The 19,963-nt window shown below is 38.8% G+C and overlaps 1 protein-coding gene across 2 annotated transcripts in view; it reads right to left on the reverse strand.

Annotated features, from left to right (window-relative positions):
• Nucleotides 1-19,963, reverse strand: part of dntt (deoxynucleotidyltransferase, terminal) — an 84,574-nt gene that overhangs the window by 50,384 nt on the left and 14,227 nt on the right. Inside the window, exons 3-6 of one of the 2 annotated variants that reach the window (XM_049009788.1) lie at nucleotides 9,784-9,891; nucleotides 2,946-3,116; nucleotides 1,650-1,721; nucleotides 459-582 (exon numbers count right to left, since the gene is read on the reverse strand). In XM_049009788.1, the coding sequence (XP_048865745.1) occupies nucleotides 459-582; nucleotides 1,650-1,721; nucleotides 2,946-3,116; nucleotides 9,784-9,891 (475 nt within the window). The remainder of the gene's footprint in view (nucleotides 1-458; nucleotides 583-1,649; nucleotides 1,722-2,945; nucleotides 3,117-9,783; nucleotides 9,892-19,963) is intronic. The other variant, XM_049009789.1, reaches the window with a different exon arrangement.

Below are 19,963 nucleotides of genomic sequence, written 5' to 3' on the forward strand. Positions count from 1 at the left end.
AAAAGAGGAGAAAATGTTGAAAATTGAAGTAAGCACAGTCGCCTGAGAACAGCAGGTGGTGTAGAGGTTAAGGGTGCCAACGTGCCACTTGAAGGTTCAGCTCCTCAGAGCCTGGCCTGCTGTGGTACAACCTTGAGCGAGTGTGTTAAATATACAACATTCCCAGCGGCTCCCGGAGAACCCACTCTTCAGGACTCTGCTAGGACTGGTATAATCACCAAGTCTGTTTCTAGGACCTGATTCTTCTCAGTAGAGGTGCCTGCATATTTTGGCACCAGATAAGTTATGTTATGCTTCTTTTTAACAGCTAATCTCTGAGTTTTCTTTCAATGAAATAATGTATTCGAAGTAAAAGTGTTATTCCAGGAAATTAAAGCTGCAGGCACCTCCAAAAAGTGAATTGTTGTAATGTTTTGTTACACTATTGCATGCACTGTGAATTTAGCATATTCATTTACCTGCTTCCTGCCTCTTGTTTAAAGTGATGCTGTTGTCAGCATGAACTTCCTCAAATGTGCGCAATCCTTTCCGGTACCATTTCTCTGAAGTTTTCGGGCCAATTCCAAACACACTTGTAAACAACTGCAACAAAAACACATCGTTGTTAATGCCTTTAATCTTGACCTCCTCTCATCTTCAGTCTAGACCTCCTCAAGCAGACGGTTTCACAATTAACATTTCAGACCTGACAAATTTGAACAAAACCAAATATATATATATATATACACACAGATCTATCACATCTATGCCTCTGACCTCGTACATTAACTGCCTTTGTGAAATCAAGCGCTGGATAACCTCCAATTGTTACAACTTAATTGTGACGATACTGAAATTCTTCTGGTTGGCTCACCTTCTCTTATTTCTACTATATCAAACAGTCATGACAATTGATGTTAATGGGGATCTCGTTGATCCTTCAACTACGGTACATAATCTAGGTATAATTTTTCATCAATCACTTACATTTCAGCCCCATATTATCCCTCTAGTCCAGACTGCATGCTTACATTTCTGGAACATTGCTTGCCTCTGTCCTTTCCTCAGTGTTACAGATTCTGAAAGGCTTACTCAGGATGTCATTGCTGATCGTCTCGACTACTGTAATGCGCTGTTTACTGGCCTTCCTTCAAAACATCTCAATGGATTACATTATGTCCAGAATTCTGCCGCCCATTTGCTGATATATACTAAAATGTCTGCACATATTTATTCTATACTTCATGATCTTATCTGATCACAGACAAGGCTCTCCATGGATTTGCCCCTTGATATCTGTCAGACCTTGGACGTTCCTATACCCCAGTCTGTACACTAAGATCCTTAGATACAAAAATCCTCACAGTTCCAAAGATTAGACTGTCTTCTATGGGCGGCAGGGCAATGAGTGTTGTTGCACCGAAACTCTGAAATGTCTTTCCGCAGTGTTTGGAAAATGTACAGTGTATTACAATATTCAAGCTCCAGTTAAAACATTTTTCAGGCATGTCACAGTGTTTGATTCAGTTTGTAGGGTCTCTTTTGCCTCCTTTGCCTGTTTTTGTGTAATGTTATTGCATGTATAATATGGTGTGTTGGAGAAAGGCACTATGTAAGTAAAAAAAATTATTATTTTATGAATGTTTTGTATTCTTTGCTATGGTTCTGACCTTCAGCACTTGAAATTTTTCATCATTGAGGATCTCCTGGACTTTGAAAGATCTGCCAGTCTCCAGGATATCCTGTGAAAGAGGAAGGTGCTGGTTGCTATTCTAGGTTTTGAAATGTAAAAATTGAAATCAAAAGTAATAAAACCAAGCATAACACTGGGAAACAATGTTTAAAAATATCATTTCAAACTAATGAAATTTGTTTTGCATTATTTTAATAAATCAAATCCTACAGATGGACATATGAAACCTAATTACTTAATATATACCTAGCATTCACTTTTCTCTTCATTCACTTCTGCTTGTCCTTCACTCTTTTGGATCTCAGTGAGAACATTTTAAGCACTGGAAAGCCATCGCAGCCTTGGCACATCGTTCTCATAATTTAGTGTGTACAGCTTCTCCATAGCTTTCAGGAAATCATAAATCTTTTTTTTAAGTTTATCTCACTCTTATCAGTGAACCATAATTTAGTCGGTACATTTGAGCTATTTCAATATGAAATATAATAAATAAACATTGTGGGTGGTAAGATTAAAGGTTACGCCGACAGATATGTAGTTCTTGAAAAATATTTTTTTTCCAGGTTTGCATATTAATAAGAGATTATGCCTGTATATGTCCTTGTTCGTCTGAATGTTGTCATTTGAGGGCTTTGTGACAGCACAATGTTTCTGGGGGGTATGGAAATGGGAAGGACCACACAGCTACAAAGTGTCTGAGGGTCTTTCAGTAAGAGCGCTATGGAATGCTCCGAGATGCTTCCTCGTGACTTCGTCAGAAGTAGAGTAGCATGGAAATCAAACACAAGTCGTGGGGCATTAAATTAGTTTAATATTTGAGATCCTCATTAAGGAATCTGCCATTAGCTTTCTTTTCAGATCTCAATGAAGGAATTACAAATAACAATAATAATCTTTCAACTGTTTACAAATAACAAGGTTTTAAATTACCTCTCTGATAAGAACTTGTATTTAATTCATAAATTATCTTGCATCATTTTGTCCCTGTGCAATGCAACGGTGTTTAAAAGTCAGTTTAAATAAAGTTATAATGAAAGAAACATCATGGAGACTTGTTATTTATTTACTTCAACTTCACCTCCTCTTTGCTCAGTATGAAAGCTGTTTGGGATTAGCCAGTGGTTCTACCTTGAGCTCATGAGGTCAATAAGAGACCTGTGCATACATCTCCATGACAGTTCTTTCAGTCTGAGGTACCTGCAAGCGAAGAGGTCTAGACAGCCTGTCAGAGAATATTGCAGTTAAAGGCTAGTATTACTGGGACAGATGCTACCTCTATGACAGCTTTCGTTTGGTCTCCAAGGCAGGGGAGGCCCTCCAGGTCCCCGAAGCAGCCGACCGCCCCTGACAGGCTCTTCAGCACCGACGTGGCACGCATGAAGGCCAGACAGCGGCCCGCGTTCTCATTGAACTCTGCATGTTCTGCCAGAACCTCAAACGCATCCTGCCGGGGAAGATGGTGACGAGCGATGAGCTTCCATCGCCAGTGAGTCACAGTGTTTGATTTCTCAATATTGCAGCAGAAACTGCTGCTTTTGAATCATTAACAAGAACCCCTCCTTTGCTAGATAAAGTTGCATTGATGAACAGAACAAGGCTGCGGAGCAAAAATGAACAAAAAGCCATGTTCTTCTTGGGTCATTCAAATTGTGTAACTAAGTGGTACTTTGTTCCCTAGTAGTAAAAACTATACTAACTCTTTGCTAAATAATCTGATAAACATTCAAATTGTGTAACTAAGTAGCACTTTGTTCCCTAGTAGTAAAAACTATACTAACTCTTTGCTAAATAATCTGATAAACAAACTTAATCATAAGCCCATTCAGATACCCTGAAGAAAAAACAGCTAAACCATAAATGAGCAGCAAGACCAGGAACAAAAAGGGAGCAGTACACAGCATTGTACGAGATTTCTTGCATGAAATAGCCTTCACTTCTCAGAACAAGAACAGACTGCCAAGTTTCAGAAGAAAGTTCTTTGTTTCTGACCATTTTAAGTTTATAATCGAACCCACGATTGCTGATGCTCCAACTACTGAGCTAATCCAAAGGAGACCAGTTTAATTGCTTCTTTATTCATCATAACAATTTTCATCTCTTCTACCATAATTGCAAAAGGGTTTTCTAATGATCAATTAACCATTTAAAATGACAAACTTGCATTAGCAAACACAGCATTTCACTGGAACCGAGGACTAATTGTTGCTGATAATGGGCCTCTGTACGTCTATGTAGATATTCCATTAAAAAACAGCCGTTTCCAGCTATGATAGTCATTTACAACATTAACAACATCTACATAGTATTTCTGATCAAGCTGATGTTATATTAATGGACAAAAACACTTTTTTCAAAAGCAAGGAAATGTTTAAGTGACCTCAATCTTTTTAACGGTAGTGTATGTATCACAGTATACCATGATCTTATTCCTTCTATAATTCTTCTTTTCTTTTATAGGAACCACCAAAATCACAAAAAAGCATAGAATCTCCAGTAGCAATTGCTGTTAGCTTATGTCAATCCCCTGAAGCTCCCCATGAGGCAAAGTAAGACAAACTGCAGCTGTAGATTAATGGATGCCACAGAGCTAACTCACACACTGGCCCTTTTCCAGGAGGCAGAAATATTCCCCATTTGGTGCACTCTTCTAGAGGGTTTGTAGGGCACCGTAGAAGTCAAATTCCCTTGCAAAAATCATAAAACAATTAACGAAACACTACCTGCCAATAAGCATGAATGATTAAATGATAATTTCAGTTAATGTGCACATATCTACATCAACCATGAATTTCATTTTTAGTTTAGCAGTTTCTGTAAGAATGTAATTTTTTGCTTTTTACGGTATTTTAAGGTTCCGGGTTTTGCGTGTATGCAGAGTGTACAAAACATTAGGGTCACCTCCTGCTTCCATGAAACATACTGATTGGACAACCCAAGGTAAAGCCATAATACCCAATCAAGTTCACTGTTTAAATTCGTCTGTGCAGATGGAGGGAATGAGATCCTGTGGCTCATAATTGCACAAAAATATTCTGATGGCAGAAAGAAAAATGAGTGGTTCAGAGAGATAATCAATCAGGTTTTAGAGGAGGCAGATGTCTTGGTCCTGCCTCCTCTAGTTGCTTGAACCCACCTCCTCAACAGTCTGGCTGGTTATCTCTCTGAACTAAGCATTTTTCATTTTGCCCTCAGAACATTTTTGTGTAAGTAAAACTCTCGAAAGCTGTCCTGTGCACATATAGAATGGCCTACCACTCAGAAGACGTCCAGCTACCATCAGACCAGGGGTGACACTGACACAGGTTTTGTAGAGAAACAAAGGGTGTACAGGAAAAATCAAGAATCTGCAATATAGAGAAATATAGAGACCACAGCTACTGGTGACGGTGTTGTGTAGGGGTTTGTTTTTGCGGTATAAACTGGCTTCCTAGATAAAAGTGGAGAAACATTTAAATTACATAGAATAGCTGAACATTATTGTCGATCTGGTGCATTTTCTAATAGCAGCAGTGTGTCCGTATGCAAAATGTTTTTTTTCCAGTAGGATTTAGCTGAAAGATTAAGTCACAAGGCTACAGTTGTATAGGGATGATTCCACAAATGTGACAGTGAGTTCAGGTTACTGAAGTCGCCTGAACATTCACATCCTGCGATGTGTGATGAGATGAAACAACCTACTTTGTACAGATCCACTACCAACCAACTCAAAAACTGTGGATGACACTAAAGCCAGCACAGGCCAGAATCCCTGCAGAATGTCTTTGACAGCTCAGTGAATCTATCCCCTGACCAGCCGAAAGGGTGCAATATTAGGAAAACAATCCCCATTCCAGAGCATATGAGTCACATTTACGTTATATTAATTTTGCAGACATGTTCATCTAAAGCAGGGTCAGACGGTTCCTGAAGCGATCGGGGTTAAGGGCCTTGCTCAGGGGCCCCACGGGGAAAACGCTCTGCTGACTGTGGGATTCTGGTGACCGGGGGCGTTCTGCCGAAGGGATGCTTAGCGAAGCCAAAGCACCTCTGACCTTGATAATGAGCCTCTGCTGGTGACCTTCCAGTCACAGCCATACACTACTCCCAAAGAGATACACACTGCAAAACATGGAGAGGGTGTGGATGCTTCTAGAGGGAGGTCAGGTCATGGGGAAAGTCATCTGTGACTAACTATTAACTAAGGGTGTAAAACAGCTTTGTTATGCGTTTAAAAAGAAGGGGACAACGATTTGCATTTTAAGTTAAGACTAAAACAGCTATATAGTGTTTGATGCTCAAATCACCTTCTGGTAATATCCAATCACAGTGCTCAGTGGACCTACTCTCATTGAGAACCAGCTTTTCACATGTACCTTTTAAGCAGTTGCGGTAAATTTGTAAATTATTGTTTTTTGCAACAGGGTTCTTTTATTCTGTAATAATTTAATTATCCTTTGCAAGGAGTGGTATGCAAATCCATGCAGTACTAAATGAAGCGGCAGAAGTGGTTCTCCTAAAATCAATATTGGGAACATAAAAGTATGAAGCAGAGATTGAAGTCCGTTGTATAAAATTCCAGACAATGATTCATATTGATGGATGAATGAAGATTCGGTTTGACCAACCTGTGATGGGTTTTGACTTTTCCAAATAACATAAACTAATGTGGAAAGATGCTTTTGTGTGTTTGTGTGTGTGCGTGTGTTTGTGTGTGTGTGTGTGTGGTCCAGGTATACCGGTTTCATGATCCCCAGATGGGAAAACTATATTTAATAAAAATCCGTTACTGCAATGAAAAAACTAAAAATGCAAAAACTCTTGTATTTTGTTTGGTTACTTATGGTCATAGTTAGGGCTGGATAGGGGTTAAGGTTGTCATACAGTAGTTAGCATTAGCATTTCTTCCATAGAAATGAATGAGCGGTCCCCAAAAAGACATGATTAGATGTGTGTGTGTGTGTGTGTGTGTGTGTGTGTGTGTGTGCGTGTGTGGCTTCAAAACAGATACAATCTTGGCTCACACGGCTACAGACTGAAGCCAGACAAGCAACAGGCTGTTATTCCCTCTGAACGAGGAAGCAGAAATCATGTTCATGCTGTTGCATTCCTGCAGAGAGACGGAATAATCTTGGAGGTCTGACCGAAAAGTGATCCACAGAACAGAACATCTCACAGGGCCCTGGACAGATGCTCAAAGACTGTGCGTCCGCAGAAGTTCTTGGTGAGTGAGACAGGTTCACTTGGCGATCACAATGTGTTATTCACTGTCCACACTTCACCTGGCTCTGAATGTCCCCTGTTCCTCACAAACAAACGTGTGCCAGTCTCATGTGGCCCCTTGTTCATGGCCCAGATTAGTAATTACTGCCACTTATCACCCTGTCAGTTGTTATTACTGCCCGTGCCATATCTTTTTTGCTGTTATTTTCAAAGTCAAATTTAATAATGTTCTAGCAAAGTGTGCTGATACGTTAACGCAGCTTGGCTGGTCTAAACAGGATTATAGCTGCACACTTCATTACCACAGTCATTTGCAACAGTCTTCTAAAAGCTAAAGTAACTGCTCATGTGCTACATTTCCATTACATGTCATTTTCTTTACTGCAGCTGGGATTTCTGGAAGGCTTTGAAGTAGCATTAGCACTGGCAGTCCTCAGAGGTCACCATTCTGTTTCGCCGTCTGTATGATAACATTACAAACATATATACATTTACCAGACAATTTACTCCAATGTGACATCCAAGAGAAGATCAGAGGATAAGAGAGCAGTGTTGGCCTGTGTTCCTGTGGCGATTAAAGGGCCTAATGGTAATATAATTATTCAGCCAGCTGTGGGACTTAAACATACAACCTTCTGGACAAGGAACTACACACCACCTTACCTATGCCCCTAGATAGTTGTGGTATTGCTGGTAAGGCAGTAAGCACAGAATATACAATTTTCCTCAAATTCTATTTAACAGTGATTCATAGAAGTTATCTGCTCTGGTTTAGCTGTGAGAAAAAAATGTACTATATGAGAAATGAGAGCTTTGCAGTAAATTCAAAAATTCACTTATTTTGTCTTTATCTTTGAGCTGCACCAGCAAACTAAACCAAACTAGCATGTTTACAAAACATAAAACCCTGGTCAAAATATAATGCAGTTTGGTTTGAAAGTCCTCCCTTTATCCTGAAAAATATGTTTGAAACATCATAATGAGATTATATCACATATTGTATAGGATGTTGCCTCACAAGGTTGTCCTTTCTTTTTCTTTCTTTCTTTCTTTCTTTCTTTCTTTCTTTCTTTCTTTCTTTCTTTTTCTTTATTTGTTTATTTTTCTTTATTTCTTTTTCTTTCTCACCTTCTTTCTTTCTTTCCTATCTTTTTCTTTCCTTTCTTTCTCGCCTTCTTACTTGCCTTCTTTCTTTCTATTTCTTTCTTTATTTCTTTTTCTTTCTTGCCTTCTTTCTTTCTATTTCTTTCTTTATTTCTTTTTCTTTCTCACCTTCTTTCTTTCTTTCCTATCTTTTTCTTTCCTTTCTTTCTTGCCTTCTTTCTTTCTATTTCTTTCTTTATTTCTTTTTCTTTCTCACCTTCTTTCTTTCTTTCCTATCTTTTTCTTTCCTTTCTTTCTCACTTTCTTTCTTTCTTTCTATAATGAATGTTACTTAGCCTTGTGAAGCACCTTGGGGTGACAAAAATTCCTGTATTGCCCTGTATCTCATGGTGCATCGTATTCTCATAGCATTTCATGGTCTTGTCCTTTACTGCAGCACTCATTCACTGTTGCTCCCATTCATGTTTGCCCTGTGGGGGTCTGGCATCCTATTCAGTTTACAGCCCAGCCTTGAGCCCCCAGCCTTCGTAAGTGATGTGATATATGTATATATGTATATATATATATAATATTTACATACTATTAGAATTTGTTACGTTTTCTGTTTTAAAAGTAGTAGTTTTTTGTTTTTCAGAAATTGTGTGAGTTAAGGAACATGCATTGACTTGACAGCCATGAAAAACTTGATAACTTCATATCAGAAAGATAAAAGTAATGCAAAAAAACACACTGTACCCACTGCAATAAGGAACAGATCCTCCCAGGGGTCCTTGATAATATGAATGCAATTATAAATACAATTTTAGTCCTTCACATTCTGACAAAAGTCTGACCCAAATATCCATCAATACTAAATTACTGCTTGCCCATAAAGCCCAACACTTTCAACTAGCCATAATAATTCCCGGAGCTTAATTCAGCAAAATATTTACGTTTTGAATGGAAAGTGGCCAAGTACCATAAACATAAACTGTTGGTATTGGTATTCATAGTAGTATGTAAATTGTAAATTAACAAAGCACTCAATGTGAGAATCCCAATTTTTTTTATATATAATTTGATCTTGTTTTGTGTGTTTCCTGCATGCACTATCCCACAATACAAACAACATGCAGTTATGTGTCTCTGAAATGTCTCATTTTGTGTGGGTTTGCATGTATCCCATGATGGACTGGCATCCTCTTCAGAGGAGTCCCTTCTCCATGCCTCGTGCTTCCCTAGAGACCCCCATCTATGACCCTGTACTGGATCAGCAGGTGTAGAAAATGGATGGATGGACAGATGTTCCTTTACCGGAGGAGTATAGGTATATCTCCTAATATTTATTATTCATAACAAAATGTGATTGTGGAAAATAATACATATATAAAGGTATATATCCAGATTTTAACTTGTTCTTAACTCCTGTGTTGCTGTGTTTATATATAGTTACATTTTAATATTCAGAAAAGGCCCAGCTACTGAAGCTGTTCTGTCTTCTGTCTAAATATTCAGAATGTCCTCCTCTTACTCCCTCAGTCCCATATGCCGTTGGTTGAGATCCATCATTGTTTGTGCAGAACTTCACAAATATACTGTCTAATTGCCTTTGAGGCTCCCTTCTGCCAGCTCTTATTGGCCGCTCCGCTGTTGTCCCTTCAACACAACATCCTCCCAGATGCCCACTAATTTGTAGGTTAATGTCTTTGGTCAGGCATCAGCGTCCTGTGCGCGTGATAGTGCGCGAGGTAAGTCATTCAGATCAGTATTCCCGTGTTCGCTAAAGAAGTCGCCATTTGGCCACGCATCGAAAAAGATACACCTCTTACCGTGAATGTTTTGTTGCAGTTGATGATCGTTGTTCTCCTCTGACAGGCATACTGGGACACTTTTTGGGAGCTGCGCTGCAGACAGTTTATCTCCTGGTCTTTGTTCCCCTTCATGAAATAAAGAAGATTTCAAACATTAATAACTATAATTTAGCTTCCACTGTGAATGGATTTCAGAAATACTTCAAAGTGAACACAATTTGGTAACTAAAAAATACACCATAGAAAATAATGGCACAGCCATAAATAATACGTTTCACATTTTAATGATAATGTCTGTAATTAACTTTGCACATTAAGCTGAGTGCCTTACCTGGTCACCCCTCAAACATACAATGGTTTTTATTGCCATAATTTTCCCTCCCAATGCTATTTCATGATTATATTTTTGTACATCGAACAAAAGATAAGAATGTACAGAAGCATGCAGTAACAAAGCCATTGTTCTCCATCGTTTTGCTGAGCCCCTGACTATGACACAAAAGAAGGGCATCTAGAAAACTGAGAACTTCCTGTATCAGACAAAATGGCCACTGGGGATCCTGGATCACTGTGCACAAATTGCTCAACATCTGGCAATGTCCATGTTCAGATCCACTGATGCAGGAATGATAGACACTGCGCTTCTGAATTGCATGATCTAACAAATCTTCTTCTATCGCGTTTTCAACAGATAGACACGTGCACACATGGTAACAGCTGAATAGCCTGATCCCAGCAGTAAAAGCATCTGGCATTTTCATAATGACACAGGACACATTTTCCTGCCTGGGTCAACTCATTTGATAAGCAATTATCTGAATTTTATGATGTACCATTATTCCCTAATGCTATGGGTACCTGGACAACATACAATTAAATTTAACTGAGGCTTTCAGAATCATCAGATGTTTTGTCACAAATGAATATAAATGCCTGAAAATATGCTTATAGCTATGGTTATTACTTTTATTAGATTGGCATGATTTTGAGGTATATGATTAACATAGGTTACTATGTTTATGCTTAAAATGTTTTTTTTTTTTTGTTAGTGGTTATGAGTCATTTGTTAACATCCATCCTCCAAAGTTAAAAATGCCAGAAAAGAAACTAGAAACTCCAGCACTGCAATTAGCATGAAAATAAAATGTATCAGATGGTTTCTATTATACTGAAGTTCCTATCGGGTGCAGTGGTCATAGAAACTTTACAAATATACAGAGCAGAAAGTTTGCTCTGCAAATACCTAAAATGTTTCATCGATGCATTGTTACGCAAGGCATGACAACAAAATAATAACAATCTGTAAAGGATGCTCTCCCGTGTATAGAGCATTTCCATCATAACTTACGTATAACAAATATATAGCATTAAAAACAGTTAAAAAATTTATAGAAAAATGCCTAAAATTTAAAAGCTAATGGAAAGCTATACAAGTACCTTCTGCTCAGAACTTTACAGAGACCATCACAGTTTCAGGCCGGAGCCAATGAACCCCTTAGTACAGCTGAAAATACTTTTCTGAGCAAAGTAGAGGGAAAATGCAGAAAGTATTGCAAAGTCATTGCTCACCCTGTTCTGAGCAACAGGAGGAGTATATATGAGACCTCATACAGAGCCTTTATAAAGGGGAAAGAATACTGTGGGCTTTGGTAACGGTAAAACAGTAATGGAATCATAGCCATTCTAGAAGAGCATTTATCCTCGGGTGAAGAATTTCTGTCTTGATGGAAGGGGAATCTTCAGGAATCTTCACAGTGCAGAATTTGTCACTGAAAGTCTTAATAGGCATGTAAAAAACACAATGGGAAGATGGTGATGCAGGAGGTAGTGCTACTGTCTGGCAACCGGAGGGTTGCAGGTTCGAGCCCCGGTTCCTCATGATCCCATCAAAGTCTCCTTGACCAAAACACAGAACCCCAAATTGCTCCTGGTATGCAGGTTGACGCCTTGCATGGCAGCCTCCGACACTGGTGTATGAATGTGTGTGTGTATGAATGGGTGAATGTGAGGCATGAAATGTAAAGCGCTTGGAGTGCTTGTAGGAGTAGAAAAGCGCTATATAAATGCAGACCACTTACAATAGTCCTTTCTGAGGTTCTGCAAGACAGTGCCACCATCATGAGTAAAAGGAATTATTCATCGAATAAAGGTTCATTTGTTATATATCTAAAACCAGGGACGTTTCTAGCTATTGAAAAGACCAGAAGCTAAATCATGTTTGCCTGGTGCTTGTCTTTTTGTTTTTCATGAGACATATAAGTAACATGCATATAATGATCAAGGAAACTGAGGCATTTAGCCACTGCCTATGAAATATCATTAATATAATTTGTCATCTGATTTTCATTTCATGAAAATATAGTTCCGCACATCTCGCCTTTAGCACCACGAAGACACAAATTCTATGCTACATTATTAGATTATAATATTTAAAATGGCAGATGATATCCCATTTCACAAGATCTAAATGATGATCCCATCCTGGGTTATTCCCTGCCTTGCGCCTTTAGCCTCCGGAATAGGCTCCGGACACCACAACCCAGAATAGAACAAGGGAGTGCAGAAAATGGATAGCTGGATATATGATCATATATTCATCTCTTTCAAGTTTCTTTCTCTCTCTCTCTCTTTCACACACACACACACCATTTTCTCCAGTGGATCCTGGCTCAGCCAACTGCAGCAGCTCCTTTATATTTTCCACCAGTGCCTGCACTGGCTGTGCTGTTTGTGGATTCTGGACAACACAAATTTACATAGATATTAAGACTACATCCGTGACATTTTTTTTCTTCTTTCTTATATAGCATATATGTAGGCCTGTGTGTTTAATTCCCCAAGTGTGCTTTGGCAATACTGCTTCTTATAGTCATGTCAAAGGGCACTTTCACGCTGTAGGAACTCATTTCAGAAACTAGAACCTTCTTAAGGATCCATAAACATTTGTCGCGTTCACACCACAGGCCCGACTGTAGTTCCTCCCGGAAGGGATTCCTAACCCATTTTTAAGTACCTACTCCAGACTCGGCACTTTTCGTCCGGACTCGAACCTTGTGGAGGCGCTTACAGATACCTTGTTGATGGCTCGATCGCAAGCACCGCTGCTAAAACTTGGAAGTTGCTCGGAAGTGGAGGAGAAAATAGATATATTTAGCGGAGCAAAAACTGAGCAAATTGAATAATTTTTGCATCTCAATGATATTTCCGCATGGGACAATTCCATCGATAACCAATACCCTTTTGCCTAATAACGCAGGTGCGGCGGGGAAACTTGTCATCGCCTATTATCGGAATAATGTTAAAATCCTTTTTTTTATTCTGTGAAACCAAAAGTTCGATCTGCTGGTCAGATTTAATAATGAAATATAAACATGTCACGCGTCGTATGAATAAAATATAAATAAAAGGCTGCGTCCCATTTTGACAACTAACATAAACATGAGGTAACCATTGTTTTGAAAAGGTTGTATAGTTTCTAATCATGTGTAAAGTTTAATCTTATTTTGCATAAAGGTCCCAGTTATGTTGTGCGGTTTGAGAGTGGCTTTAAGTTATCAACGTTATAAAAGTTCCCGGTCAAGACAACCCAGTAACTTGTAACCTGGAACCGGGTTCCAGAACTTCGATATGAAAGTGCCTAATACATGGCCTAATACAACTTCGATATGAAAGTGCCTAATACAAGCCTATTTGAACGAAAAAGAATACCCACGTTCAATGATTTACCTTGAGTTTTCTTCTTATAATAGCCAAGAAGGCTAGATAGTTTTTTTAAACCGGAGCTTTTCATCTGCATACGACTTTTTTGTGCACTGTGTACCTTGATTACTCCCCCGTCCGTCGAGCGTTCCGAGTCAAGTTCCGCTCTGTTACACAGTCTGTGTGTTGATCTGCTAGAACCCCCTTAAATCGCACCGTTTTCAGTACGGTAATAGTCGCGGCTAGGCTTAAAAATGCTCGGGGCTGTAGCTCAGGATGATCGGACCGAAGGACGTCAATGTTTAAAAACAATTTATCACATTGATTTAATTATTTATTTACTTAATGCGGACACAAGACAGTAAATCGAGGAATTTCGTTTTTATGACTGGGGATATCGGCTGCCCTGACAATAAATTTCTTTCAGAATGAAATCTAGGTTAACAAAAGGAGAGAAAAAAAAATAATGTTTTAGGAATGTCCCCTGGTCTTATCAAAGGAGGTGAACTCTGGGAATCTTGTCAGTTTGGGTGAGTGCAGACTGGATAGTGCATTTCCTACATCTGATAGGCGTGCAGCGACAATGATGGGATGGAGCTCATTTAAAGCAAAGGAGGTGACATTGAGCCGGAGATTATCTCAGAGGGCCAGTGGGCTGAGAGCCCTGCATAGAGAATAAACGAATTCTGTGAGGTAGAGATTCAGTCATCATAGAAAACTATTACAGTGTTGGACAGGAAGGCAAAAAGGTATAATTTCTCCATGCAAGGCTGAAAGGAGATAGGATCAGACTGCAAACGGACAGAGGAAGCTACAGGAAGACAAATTATAAATAATATATTAAATTCCCTTCTGCAAAAATTAACATGGAAAAAATTTTCCAGCAAGGTGTAAAAAGACTGATAATGTGATCAGGTTTACAGACGGACCAGCCTGAAATGTTATCAAGTTCTAATCCTAGAAATGTTGGACATGCTGTGATGCACTAACGCCGGAAGCATGCTGAAAGGAAATGAAAATGTAACGAGCAGAAAATTGCTAAGTTTGGAAAGTTACTAAGCAAAACTCAGCACAGGGTCTCAGGGGCAACGTTTTTCACGATCATGCTAAAAAGATTTCTGAATTTATGGGGATGGCTGTAATACGCTGCTTATACTGATTTTATGAGGAATCAAGGATGACTGAAACTGTTCAAGGTACAACTGTAAACCAATTGCTATTTGACAAGTGGGTTATCAGATGTTCCATGTAGTGCATATATTTCTTAAATTTCTCATACAGGACATACAATTTAACTGATAATGACTTTCAACGTCAGTTCAATCAACTATCTGATAGTGGAACAGAAGAAATATACAGAATGCTGGTGGTACCAAGGAGAGGAGTGGGAACCACTATAAGCTTTGTTTATGCCAGTACTTAGTGGATAAACTGCTGGTGGGCGGTACAATAAAGGTATTAATCAGGAATCCTTCACTTTGGTTCTGGCAGGGCTGATGGGAGACTTTAGGAAATGGCCATGTTCTTAGGCGTGAAGACGTAGCAAAAAGCCGGGAGTGAGGCCACTCTACAGGTTGCTGACAAGATGGCTTGGGTGGACAGTAATTGTTCTAGTCGGGCAGGATAAGTGTAAAAGCACATTTTTTGGTGACTTGAAACACAGGCCTAGAGGACTCTCATAGCTAACTCTCATAGCTAACTCTCATAACTAACTCTCATAGCTAACTCTCATAGTTAACTCTCATAGCTAACTCTCATAGCTAACTCTCATAACTAACTCTCATAACTAACTCTCATAACAATTACACAAATGAAAATAGATACAGCAAATGAAAAACCAACAACATGCATCCTTGAAGGTATTGCATACATAACATTGTTTGGGGTCTGAGTATCCGGTGTTTGACCATGCAAAGATTTAATACGTGATCAAAGGAATTGTTGACCAAAAAAGAATACATCTTTGTATACTAGAAAATTTCTTTTAAGGGGAGAAAATATTCCATCTTCTTCAAAATGGCTTTCAACTAACTAAAAATTAGCTGGAATTACCACCTGATTGTGTATATTGCTCTGTCTATGACTGACTGAATACATATTTGCTGCGAGCACACCTGTTTTTATGAAAGCAAGATTAAACAAAGAAATAAACTGTGAAACAAGGAGTATTCATTTTATAAGATTTCCACATTAAAAAGTAAACAGCAGAACAAGCAGGCTTCAGAATACATCATTCGCTATGAATTAAATTATAAACAGAATATATGGCATTACTAACATTCATGCGTTCTGACCATTATAAATTACACTAGCTAACCTGTAACATAAAGAATTCAGCAGTCTATAATCTAATTCTCCTTCTATAAAAAGCTTTTCATTCCAAGTGGAAATTGCTGTTCATTTGAAATGTATCAAGAGGATTACAGTTTGAATATTAATGCTGTGGAAAACAATTGCCATAGCAGAAGCTGTGAAGCATCTCTGTTTACTGGGACAGATATGGAATTAAAAATGCTTCTGTACTTGATCCACACTAGTGCACAGACAACAATGTCCTGTATAGCACTTTATATTGTAGATAACACAACAATAGTATTATTGTTTGTACTATATAATAATAATAATAAGCAAAAGTCATTTGCACGGTACTTAAGAGTGGAAACCTGCTGGTTCCAGGTTGTGGGCGGAGCCCTCAGCATCCCCCTTCAGCAAAGCAGTTAACATAGACAAAACTGGAACACAGACCTGTTTTTAAGATGCTTCCACTAAAGGGGCAACTAAGCAAACCTTTTTCTAAAATATTTTTCAGTAAATCTTTTTTGAGAGACTGAACAGAAAAATCTCATGCGATCCAAGGGATCTTTAAGATAATCCATCCATCCATTCATCCTGCAACCACTTTTCCTCACCAAGGTCACACTGGGGCTTGGAGTCTATCCTAGGCATCAAAGGGCATAAGGCTGAAGTACATTGAATGGACCACCTACCCATGGCATGGCACACGTATATTATTTAAAAAATATTACATGATATATAAATATTTTCACGTTCTACTATCCAATTTCTATACCCACTCGTCCTATGCAGGGTCACAGAAATCCAGAGTCTATCCCAGAAACAAGCACACAATTAATCTGGCAGCTCCTACTTTCCAATTTGGAAACCCTCCCAACAACAAAGAGGAGACATGCAAACTGCAGACACATGGAGTTAGGGCAGAAACGCAACCCCTGGTCCCAGAGGCATGATTGCTAACCACTGTGCCACCCCACTGTAGCATTGCATTTCATGAAATATTTTCCAGCATAATATAAACCAGATTCCATTTATCCATCTTATAGCTGCTCATTTAGTACAAGGTCGCCTGATGATCTAAAAAGTAAATTTTTAACTGTAATGAGACAAGTGTGAAAGTTTATCATACTTATTTTCATGACCTTGTGTCCTATGTTTCCTGAAATAGGGACATTATGACCTGTACTGGATAACAGTAACTACTTATGAAGATGGCTTTTACAGTGACAGCTGAACATTAAAGATTTCATTTGGGGTTTCAATGTGGGGGGGGGGGGGGGGAGCGGAAGGGCTGCAGAGTCAATCTGTTAGTGACTTCTTGCATGCACTTTTGAATTGATGGGCAGTTTAATGTAGTGTTTCTCCTCCCGGTCCTCGGGGGGGGGGGGGTGCTGTCTTTTGGTCTTCAAAGCCCAGGTTGAGAAACACTGCTTTAATGAATCTAGCAGCATAGTAGGAATGCTGGGGGTGTGCATGTCTATACAATCTTGTGCAATTTGTTTTTGGGGAAATTTTTGCCATAAATTACACAATTTTCATGTGTGTAGTTTAATAGCCATTTTTCTCTTTTTTTCTTGCCATTTTCTAGGTTTTTTCCCCCCCATTCCTAACTAGCATAGAAATAGTAGAAACTATTTTCTCGTAATCCATGGTTTGCACAGTTTTGCAAAGTTTTTAGACTTGCTTGTTTTATTTATAATTGTGATCACTGGAGAAAACTAAAGGCCATTGTAGGATACAAACATTCTGATGTGTAGCAAATGTGAAGACATTGATTCTGATGGGAAAAGTTGTTTCATGTATTTAAACATATTTTTCTCCAACAGAATTAGTAAAGCACATTTTAGATGTTTTACTGTTTTGCAAAAGAATTGTAGGCCATTGACAAAGAATTCTCCATACATAACATCCACTCTGTTTCTTTAGTAGATCTATTATTTTCCAAATCATTATCCATATCCATAATCCATATCCCGGAAGCAATGGGCACGAGGCAGGGAACAACCCAGGATGGGGGGCCAGCCCATCGCAGGGCACACTCACACACCATTCACACACATATTCACACCTACAGGCAATTTAGCAACTCCAATTAGCCTCAGCACGTTTTTGGACTGTGAGGGGAAACCGGAGTACTCGGAGAAAACCCCATGACGACATGGGAAGAACATACAAACTCCACACACATGTAACCCAGGCGGAGACTCGAACCCAGGTCCCAGAGGTGTGAGGCAATAGTGCTAACCACTGCACCACCATGCCACCCCGCATTAAAAGCATGGCTATAAATGTTTATAAAAAGGCACAACACATTATAGCCATATTTGTTATGCATTATGAATGCTCTATGAAGCTCTCATCTATAATGTACTATAGATATCTTCATAATGCAGTACAAAGCATCCTTCATTCTTATGCTAACTCTTATACTGCATTATGAAGGTAATGCAGATTTTTAATTGATTTACCAAATACAAACAATGGTATCTTGAAGCATTATTTTTATATACATATATACAATAACGTTCCACCTGTCTCTCCCATGTTCTGGTGCTTAGTTTATGAAATAATGAAAAAGACAAAAAGTCAGCTTATTAGTATGAATACTGTCTATAATCGGTTGGTGGGTCATGTAAAAACATGTCATCTTCATTGAACTGAGGGTATTGATTACAGCACTTTAAAGAAAGGGGTGTCATTTTGACAAATGGCTGGGGCAAGAGGTTTAATAAATATTCGAAAGCTTTGGAACAGAGTGGACATCCTTGTGGAGTCTCACTGTACACAGAGAAGATTTGTGATTCTAAGTTTATTAGTAATCTAATGACTTGTAAAGCACATGCATCTAGAGAATAAATGGCCCTCCAAAGTATCCCTGCCCAAAATTCCCAGTGCATTCCACCAACAGCCTCTTCTGAATGAAAGCTTTGCATTCATTTCTTAAAATGCTGTTATATCTATTACACTATAAAAGAACTGCATTCTGTGTTGTTTGTTGGACTTTTGATGAATTCTGATTGGTCAGATTGGATATATTGGCGATTGTATGAAATGTTCTTTGCTGAAAATTATGGGATGTATGCTGAAGAGAGAAGGAAGGAAGATACGGCCAGTAGATGCTATGAGGCTTTAGTAGTACTGATTTTGAAGGTAAATGTGTATGATTTATTTAGTCTGCGACAACTGGTATCATTTAGGCAGGAAATTTGTAATTTATTGAGCAATTTGTTGTTCTCCTAGGCTGCATAATTCACAGAAAAAAAATTGCATTCGTATTTGCATTATGTATAGAGTAGTGTTGTTTGTTTGTGGGAATTGAAATTCCATTGAGTTCCATTGAGTACCTTTGCTTCTCATAAATTATTTCAGTCCAAAGTGTCATATATGACAATTATGGGTCCGAAGCTTTTGTCATTGGAGTTATGCAGCCAAAAATGCAATACATTTTTTTTAATGTTTTTTCAACTCACCAGTTTCTATTCCATCAGCAGTCTCTAGCTCATCTCATGAATTTTCTTACTGAATTTTCCAGGGCTTTCTATTACATTTCCAGGAATATGGCAAAGTTCCGACTGTCTCATATTTTAAACGTTTTATTGAAAGACATTTTCCATCCTTGCTGAGAATATATTTTTTTGTGACTGTTTTGCATTGTTATTCAGCACTTATATACTGGGGCATAGGAAGAGGGGGGACGTGTACCCCCCAATATTTAAATTGGATTCATTCATCCCCTCCAGCCCAATAAATAGGCCTTTGTTTTTAAATTATTAAATTATGTCCCCCGCAATATAAAACTTTCTGCTGCGCCATTGCTAATATATTTAATATGGTTTGCAATCCTTACTCTTTTTAAAGTAACACTGAGATGAACAGAACATACTGTACCAGAGTCTGACATGTGCTGTGACCCACCTCTACAGCCTGCTTAATGGCACCCTTACAGGTTGCTGAGGTTCGCTCATACAGATTAATGACACTCTCAGGAGGTGGTGAGGTGTGTCAGGGGCCAGCCTCTTTCCTGATGAGGGTCCTGCTCCTTTAGGCCTCTTCAGTGGATGATTAATGGCAGCAAGAGCATCGAGACACACATTCAACCCATTGACATGTTTCCCACCAGGATACAAGTACACATCAAGAAGTGTATCCGCTACTCTCTGCTATTATTGCTGTAACATGAGTTTGCAGACTTTTATTTTGAAAC

Source organism: Brienomyrus brachyistius, chromosome 3 (genome assembly GCF_023856365.1).
Source record: "Brienomyrus brachyistius isolate T26 chromosome 3, BBRACH_0.4, whole genome shotgun sequence".
In the NCBI taxonomy this organism is placed as follows: domain Eukaryota; kingdom Metazoa; phylum Chordata; class Actinopteri; order Osteoglossiformes; family Mormyridae; genus Brienomyrus; species Brienomyrus brachyistius.